The 9,578-nt window shown below is 37.8% G+C and overlaps 1 protein-coding gene across 1 annotated transcript in view; it reads left to right on the forward strand.

The window, feature by feature from the left end:
- LOC117324294 (protein bark beetle-like) overlaps positions 1 to 9,578 on the forward strand; it is a 41,447-nt gene extending 31,869 nt beyond the window's left edge. Inside the window, 5 exon segments of the mRNA XM_033880077.1 lie at positions 2,380 to 3,049; positions 4,013 to 4,179; positions 4,360 to 4,454; positions 4,674 to 4,881; positions 5,220 to 9,578. Coding sequence (XP_033735968.1) covers positions 2,380 to 3,049; positions 4,013 to 4,179; positions 4,360 to 4,454; positions 4,674 to 4,881; positions 5,220 to 6,790 — 2,711 coding nt within the window. The 3' untranslated portion in view covers positions 6,791 to 9,578.

A 9,578-nucleotide genomic window follows, 5' to 3' on the forward strand; every position in this document is an offset into this window, starting at 1 on the left:
ACAGGGATTTGATCCATGTTTGGTCTGAAGCATCCTTGGGTGAAGGGGAACCAATTTTGTATCAACGGTGGGTCTGGCCTCCCAGGGGCCTTGGGGGGGGGGGGGGGGGGGGGGGCCCAATAGGGGAATATAGCATATTTTTTAAAATCCTTCTTCTTCTGCAGGAATAAAGGGATTTGATCCATGTTTGGTCTGAAGCATCCTTGGGTGAAGGGGAACCAATTTTGTATAAACGGTGGGTCTAGCCTCCCAGGGACCTGGGGGGTGGGGCCCAATAGGGGAATATAGCATATTTTTTAAAATCCTTCTTCTTCTGCAGGAATAAAGGGATTTGATCCATGTTTGGTCTGAAGCATCCTTGGGTGAAGGGGAACCAATTTTGTATAAACGGTGGGTCTAGCCTCCCAGGGACCTGGGGGGTGGGGCCCAATAGGGGAATATAGCATATTTTTTAAAATCCTTTTCTTCTGCAGGAATAAAGGGATTTGATCCATGTTTGGTCTGAAGCATCCTTGGGTGAAGGGGAACCAATTTTGTATCAACGGTGGGTCTAGCCTCCCAGGGACCTGGGGGGTGGGGCCCAATAGGGGAAATATAGCAAATTCTTTGAAATCCTTCTTCTTCCGTAGGAATAAAGGGATTTGATCCATATTTGGTCTGAAACATCCTTGGGTGAAGGGAAACCAATTTTGTATAAACGGTTGGTCTGGCCCCCAGGGGCCTTAGGGGTGGGGCCCAATAGGGGAAATAGGGTTAATCCTTTAAATCGCTACTAGTCATAAAGTTATAAATGAATTTGAACCAAATTTGGTCAGTAACATTCTTGGGAGAAGGGGAACAGAGTTTGTATACATTTTTACTCTGAACCCCCAGGGGCCTAAGGGGCGGAGCCAAATAGGGGAAATAGATATTAGTCTTTAAATCGCTACTAGTCATAAAATTTTTAATGGATTTTAACTAGATTTGGTCAGGAACATCCTTGGGGGAAGGTGAACAGAGTTTGTATGAAATCACTGCTAGTCATAAAGTTATGAATGAATTTGAACCAAATTTGATCAGGAACATTATTGGGAGAAGGGTAACAGAGTTTGTATAAATTTTTACTCTGAATCCCCAGGGGCCTGAGGGGTGGGGCCAAATAGAGGAAATAGGGTTAATCATTTAAATCGCTACTAGTCATAAAGTTATGGATGAATTTGAACAGGAACATCCTTGGGAGAAGGGGGAACAGAGTTTGTATAAATTTTTACTCTGAACCCCCAGGGGCCTGAGGGGTGGGTCCAAATAGGGGAATAGAGATTAGTCTTTAAATTGCTACAAGTCATAAAGTTATGAATGAATTAGAACCATATTTGGTCAGGAACATCCTTGTGGGGAGGGGAACAGAGTTTGTATAAATTTTACTCTGAACACCCAGGGGCCTGAGGGGCGGAGTCTAAGAGGCCCAAGGGTCTTTCCCCACCCTAAGGAACTTAGTTTCTTCAAACACAATTAGGTTGTAAAAATAATCCATAGGGTCTTTCAGTCCCTTAGAGAGTATGTGTATGAATAAATTGAACATGAACATTATTTTGACATTTGGTCAAATCCAACCAGGTGAGCGATACAGGCCCCATGGGCCTCTTGTTATTGGAATTCATTCTAACTTCGTTAACATTATCAGCTTGGGATGACAGTTTGATGGTATGTACATGTTGGCCCTGACTGACCCCCAGGGGCTGATGGGCGGGGCCAAAAAGGGTCAAATTAACAGAAATTTTAAAAATCTTCTTCTTACAGCCCAAATAAGGTAGAATTAAATACTCTTCACAGATCGAAGGGCCTTAAGGTGCTTTACCATAATTGTGAATTTCCTAGCCCTGGGGTCTTGCGTTTGCCCCATAAACTTTAAAATTTACTATAGTTATAAGGAAATCACATTTTTGACTATCATTTGTTTTATTTGTTTTGAAATTCATTCTTTCATTCAAATTTACTGAAATATTTCAAAAATCAGGTGACCGTTAAGGCCCATGGGCCTCTTGTTTTATTGAGCTCTTAGTGTAAACATGTTGAATTCTTAAAATAAGTAATAGTTCCCCACAAATTGATGTTGGGTACAAATGAAATCTCTTGTTTGTTCTATACACTTTCTGAAGTATATCTCACAAAGTTTTACAAACAAATTCACAGAACTTCATATAGACATCAATATTGTGGCCTGGTTACCTTGGAAACATATTGCCAGTCCATCACCAATGGCATATCTCAAAACCATTCAAGATATCTTTACCAAAGTGAACTTTATACACATCCAGTCCACTATGTGATCTAGTAGTGCCTTTTGCTGTGACAGCATTTTCATCTTTGAAAACCATGATTTTATTCTTTCTGTTACAGACAGCAGTTACAACCACATCCTTAAGCATATCGAAATGAAAGGGAATGAAGATGGAGCCATCTTGTACAAGAATGTTGGTGAAGTGAATCCTTCTTTATATGTTGATCAATGTTGGATTGAAGGAAATGGGGTGGCCATCTTGAATTTGACCTCTCCTCCTGTCATAGACATCAGTCTACAGGACACGAAGATCTTCATTTTTGAACATAATTTTGTGAATCGTAATTTAGGAGGAATGTATGTAGATTCTATAACACAATCCGTGGCAACACACATCCGGGGAAATATATCCAACAACGTGTTTTCATTTGGTACACACGGCGAAACTCTGAGGATTACAGGCCATCACTATCAGCGTTTCCGTCTCCACGAAAACTACATCTTCAACAACACCGCAGGCGACTTCATAGACACAGTCTATATAGATAACGTTGGTGTGAACGCCACATTTAATGTCCTGGGCAACAACACCGCCTATCACATTGTGGAGGTGTTTGGTGAGGAAAACACCGAAGCCACACAGATGTTTCTGGGAAATGTTTGGTTTGAGAACAACACCACTGCTAAGTATCGATCTGTGTTCAAAGTCGGCAGAGGTAAACCGCTTATCAATAACAACTACTTTGTCAATCTGGAGAGCGACTTTGAAATGGAGGCCAATCCTAAACAGTAAGTGACATTCTGTAACAGTTCTGGTTGTTATTGACATGTTTGATTATGGTCTGTCTAAATACAGAAGGAATAATCAATACAGGCATTATATAGAAAGTGTATCACCTGGTAAAACATACAATATAATGAAATGATAATAAATCTCCTCCCATGTCACAGCCATTCACTGGCAGTACTTACCAGCCTTTTCACTGTATTTTTCTAGTCTATTATAATAATCAGTGTTCTGACTTACACCGTCAAAGCAAAAAATAAAATCTGTATGTTACATGTTACATAGGTATGTATATATATATGTCATTGAATATGTATAGACCGTAGACGAACTTTGTACCGGGTATATGTACTATAATCCAAGGAGTTGGCTGATGATGAATACATAATTAAACATACAATATACTGTAATTTATTACATTTTTACCAGTGAAATATCAAAGATTATTCATTCTATAAAAGTGATATTTTTCACTAGTGAAGAATATCATATTTTTCACTAGTGAAAAATATCACTTTTGCTGATTTGACCAATCAAATTAAAGATTAGAAAATACCAAAATAATTGACCAATCAGAAAGCCCGACATATATGTCAGCACCTGGACAGGGGAAACTACTTTTTTGTTTACAAATTATCGCTGTAGTCCTAGTTGGCATACGGGGTAGCGTTTTCGTTGATAAAAAATGTAATAAACAGAATATCTAACAGTGTCTTCAGTAATACCAAATATATTTCACTCGTGCGGCTAATATTTTGATATTTTTCACTCGTGCGACGAGTGAAAAATATCAAAATATTAGCCGCACGAGTGAAATATATTTGGTATTACTGAAGACACTGTTAGATATCCTCTATGTAATGACTTACCTTTATAGCAATATCTAGGGAGTTAGAGGGTAGTCAATACATATATATATTACTTTTGTAGTATGATCAATACATACATATATATTACTTTTGTAGTATGATCAAGGGTGTAGCAGACAATGCTATAGAGGCCACACAGAACTGGTGGGGATCCAATAGGCCTGCCTACATCAACGGAAAGATTTGGGACCAATCTGACAATGACTCCCTTGTTTCCATCACCTTTGACCCCTATAGAGTGACCAACCAATCTATTATAGACGGTAAGTAATTTCTCTGGATCAGAGATCGGGGAGGAACTGTATTACAATGTTAACCATACAGTTAGTCAGGTACAACAAAATCATATAAAGTACTGATAATAACTGGAGTAAAGTTCATTCATAACACATCTGTTCCCTTTATTATATACATTGATACATTTCTGTACTTGCTTCTTACAGGAAAATGTGCACCTGGTTGGAGGATCCACGATAACCGTTGTTACCGATACATGGGAGCTGCTTTACCATATTATGAGGCCATCAATTTCTGTCGAGTAAGTTTGGATAGGTTAATTTCAAAAATAAATGTAAAAGAAATTTATTATTATGATTTGTCTAATTCGATGGCAAATGAAAATACAGATGCCTTCTTTCTTTATTTTTCCCCAAACCTTTAATATTCAAAAAGTGTCCTACTGAAGTCATTTTTATGAATATTTTAAAATGAATAAAAAGGATTGTGCATTCTTAAAGAAATGATTTCTGTCTTGCAGAGGGTGAATGGATTTCTGGCAGAGGTGAAGGACCGTGAAAACTTTATCCGTTACCTAATTCGTACCACTGAGAGTGTATACAAAGAAACACTGCGTGTGTGGATATATGCCGAAGTCGCTGTTGGGTTCTGTAGCTCCTTTGAGAATAACTTCATAGTGTCAGAACAGGAATGTCATCGCAAATTCCTACCATTTGTTTGTGAGAAAGGTAGGTAAAAATGTTGGACTTGGATATTAATGAAGCTCAAAGGAGCCAAAACCTATTGAGATCTAGTAAGAACAATTCTAAATTTTCATTAAACCATTGTTTCACATCATTCTATCTCTGATATTGTTATTCTATTCCTGAGATTTACAAATATTTCATTAGAGATTGTTTCACTCATGTAGTTGTAAAGAGTGCCTGTATTTTCGAGTATTATACCCCTTGGTGGAATCACATTGCAGTGATTTACCCACAGGAATTACATTGTAGTGATAATTATGTTTCAGACCCGCGTACATTTTCCCCCTCGGAATTACATTGTAGTGATATTTGTTTTTCAGATCCGTACATTTTACCGCCGGGATCTGAAGTCCTCACCTTGGTCATCATTATTTGTGCCAGTGTGTTTGGTGTAGCAATCATCATCATTGCTGTCCTCCTCATCTTGTGGCGTGTCAAGTCTAAGCAGCGAAAGGATGAGCAGTTTGAACGCACACAGTCGATCAGAATGTCAAAAACATCACTGAACAAATCTAGATCAACCATTGCCATGTTGGACGATAAATATTCAGTGTCTGGTGTGTCATCCCGAAGTAGATACTCGGATGAAAAGTCAATGATGGCATCTGCAATGAGTCTTACTAGTGAGAAACGAGGGTACCGTGACAGCAGATATGATTCTAATGGATATATTGGATCACGTGACAGGTTGCATGAAAATGGGCGGGCAGCATCACGTGACCGCTTGGACAGTGACCGTCGTCTTGGAAACAGGGATGACAGATTAAACAGTAGTAATAGGAGACTTGGATCAAGAGATAGACTCAATAACACTGGTAGGCATGGGTCACAAGATGGAGTTAAGGATGATCGAATGTATGGATCTCGTGACAGGCTCAATGAGCAACAACGGTCAAAATCTCGGGACAGACTGGATGAAAAGCAGCGGTCTGGTTCAAGGGAACGCTTGAATCGCTCAGAGGAAAGACTTGATAGAGTTTTACTTGATCGACAAACCCGTTCAAATCTTCATCGGCGTGATAACAAGAAAAATGGCACAATTCAGAAAAATGGTACAGTTCCTAAAGAAAAACAATCTGGCTCACCCCAAGAAAGGAAGCATCTTGTTGCACATGATCTTGACAATCAAGACACTGATGTTGGCTACACAGATGATGGGTTTTCAGAAAATGAGTTTGATGATTTCACAACTACTGCTGATGAAGGTGGAAAGGACCCTAATGATACAGATGCTGCAAGCACAGTGATCAACTTTCGAACAACTCAGAAACCACCCCATGTTGAGAATGAAATAGACTCCCTCCACATGAAGCCTTCGATGAATGATTTATATCAAAATCACACATTTGCCAGCACGCCTAGTGTTGATCTGAGCGGTGCTAAGGCACTTACCAGTTTCCATCAACCGGAGAGTCCCGGTGACCGTCCACCTACTCCACCTCCTCCACTTCCAGTTGATCACTATCCATTAAAATCACGAAACCAGTCTACAGATGAGCCTGTCCCACATCCAAGGCAACGACCAACGCCAGTTCCAAGGTCATTGCAAAATAGTAGGGAAAAGATGGATCATGGTAGTGCTTCAGAGAGAAGTGGACCAATCAACCCTGCCCTCAGATTGCAACAGGCACCAGGCAGACCTCCGCTGCATCTGAGTAGGGAGAGTCTGAATTATCTTGATAATCGACGGGAATGGATGACTGATCAGATGCCAGAGAAACAAGAGGATAGTGAAGAGGAAACGGAAACTGAAACAGAATCAGAGACAGAAAGCAGTGAGGAAAGCTATGAAGCAGAGGAAAAATTCACAGATAAAAAAAATCTTCCGCATCCAGTAACCTATCAGTCCGACCCGCATGCCAGGGACAAACAGTCGAGAAAACTTGTATGATCCAAAAACCTACATTCCTCCTCCCTACGAACCTCCCCCATATGAAGCCCCTTCATATGGCAATTTACCTGATAATAATTACAGCCAAAGGAGTCGCAGTCGGGAGAACATTCCTCAGTCATTCAGTACAATTGATGGTGGACAGGACTACCATCCCCGGGACTACACTTCATCGCCTGTTGTTAACCCTGGAAGTATAAATTTAGGTTTTAATAGAAGTCGTGAGAATATACCTGAAGCTATGAACAACATGGACTATCTAAAGGATGTTCCTTATGGTGGTGCTAGTAGCGAGAACATTTATCAGCCAGGCTTTGACAATAGTGCCTTCATTGCTAGTCCCAAGCACAGCCCAACAGAGCCAATGGGAAGTGCTAATGATGTTCGAGGGAGTAACAGTTATCTCAACCAACTGTCCAGGAGTCGGGAAAATCTCCACGGCTACCCTGGCCGTGGTAACCAAGGCCACATGGGTAGTCGAAATGATGTTAGCAGAAGTCGACAGAGTTTAGATCATCTGTCACGAAGTCGGGAAAACATTCACGGGAGTATGTCAAGTGTTCAGAGTCACCATCGGAGTAGAGACAATCTGGGAGTGGTGTACTTAGACAGTGATAGGTCACAGCCAGGTACACGAGCACAGCCGATAGAAACGGAAATCTGACGGCCAATCATACCTGTCAAGTAACAATGTCATGTTTTAAGCTCAAACAGTGAAGAATTCAGTGATGTATGTTGAATGTGGTTATCCAGTTGTCAGATTGTTTGATTGAATCTTACATTGGATGTAAAATATTTAAATATATACCAATGGTTTACATGTTACAAAAAATGCAATTGAGTGTGTAAATATGATGTGATTAAGATTTAATTGGTACTTTTTTTTTTTATATTTTTACATATTAATTTTAATTGATGTACATGTATTTATATTGTCTGAAGTTAAGGTGCATGTATACAACCATAACATTGGGCAATATTTTATGATTTTTAAATAGAGGGATACACAAAAATACTAAAATATACAAAGGAGGTATGTCAGCAATATTTATAACAGCTTTAGATATATTTTTATCAGATTGAACCTTTCCCTAAAAATGTTATTTTATCTAGAGTCATCAATTGACATGACTTCTCATGGAACAAACTCAATATCAGTCATATTCATTGTAAGTAGATTTTACACATATTCTGTTAATGAGTTTTGTATTGCATTATGTATCATATTTCAATTTAATAATTTAAATATGTGGAAAAAACAAATTCAAACTAAAAACTACTTTGTCTTGTAAGAGGTATTCACCTTACACAAATAAATAAATTGGAAGTAAATATCTGCAGATCGTAACCGATGACCGTAATATATCTAAAAAATTATTACTTTTAATTTCTTAATTGTAATAAACATATTCATCATAGAGTTACAGGATTTTAACTGCCACAACTCCTTTACAATAAATGTATTGTATTTTTTTTTTTTTTTTTTTGACTAATGCGTTGATGATCAGTGAAATCAAAGGTAAGCGTTCCTGACATCACATTCATGTACTTTATTTATAATTAATTACTCTACACTGGGATGTTCTCCTGACGCAAATCATAATCCTAGCTGAGTATTCGCTACATTGTAGAGAATTAGTTATTAAAGAAATAGGGAAAATTCAATCAGGTGTTACCAGTATAGGTTAAACCTTTATTGGTGAAAAGTGTTCTAATAAAAACTGGTCGGATCAGTTGTATGTTATTTGTGTATAGTTGATAATCATTATACAATGTTAACAAAGATACTAATGTTTTAAGTAATAATAGTTTTTATATAATTGTACATAACTAATCGTAATCATTATTGACCATCAAGTCAATGTAAAAGATCTGTGATACATCATTAATTTTCACACGAGTGTTTCTCTTTTGTACTTTATGTTATGTAAGCGGAATAGTTGCGAGACAGTTGCCATACATTTACTAGCAGTATATCTGATATGCTTTGTAAAAGAGTAGAGGTTGTTTAGTATGATATACTGAATAGATTGTAAAACATGATCTGTGTTGGTGGGATTCATAGTTCCCCTATGTTTCGTCCCTCCTACCCCCATATGATAAACTAGATTTTTTTAGGCTGGTGTAGTTCCTCACTACACCCTGTTTGAATACTTCTAATAATTAAGAAAGTGCTTGTTTCTTTTATTTAGAAATTTAAAATTTAGTGATATTGTCAATTTTGTACCGAGACTGTCAAATTGTTTTAAGTAAAAATGTTTTGCAAATAAAGTTTCGTTCATTCCAGCAGATACAGTTAAAGTGGTAATATTTTTTTCCGGTGAATGCAATACTTGATTATGCAATATGCATTTTAAAACTGTTGAACATAACACAGGACAATCTTGGTATAATCTGATTAAATCTAGATCTTTCATTCCTTTTCAATACGTTCCATGGAGTGGAATTAAAGAGATCTGGTTTTGATCAGATTGATCTAGGTAGTTTGTGTGTTAGTTTATACTGGGTGTTTTAGTTTATACTGGGTGTTTTAGTTTATACTGGGTGTTTTAGTTTATACTGGGTGCCTTGTATTGTTCTTAGTGCTTGATAACATTTCCTATAACTATCCCCAGTGTTACGTTCTAAACTCTCATGTATCTGTTTCATCACAATGTGCATTTCTATTTTTATAACAATTACCTATATTGTCATTTCTGTCGTCGTGATTAAAATGTATTTGTGTGAAATTGTTTTATATACCGATTATTTCCTTTAAATAGCAGGCTAATAAAACATATCAAATTAT

The sequence above is a fragment of the Pecten maximus genome, chromosome 3, assembly GCF_902652985.1.
Source record: "Pecten maximus chromosome 3, xPecMax1.1, whole genome shotgun sequence".
Lineage (NCBI taxonomy): Eukaryota > Metazoa > Mollusca > Bivalvia > Pectinida > Pectinidae > Pecten > Pecten maximus.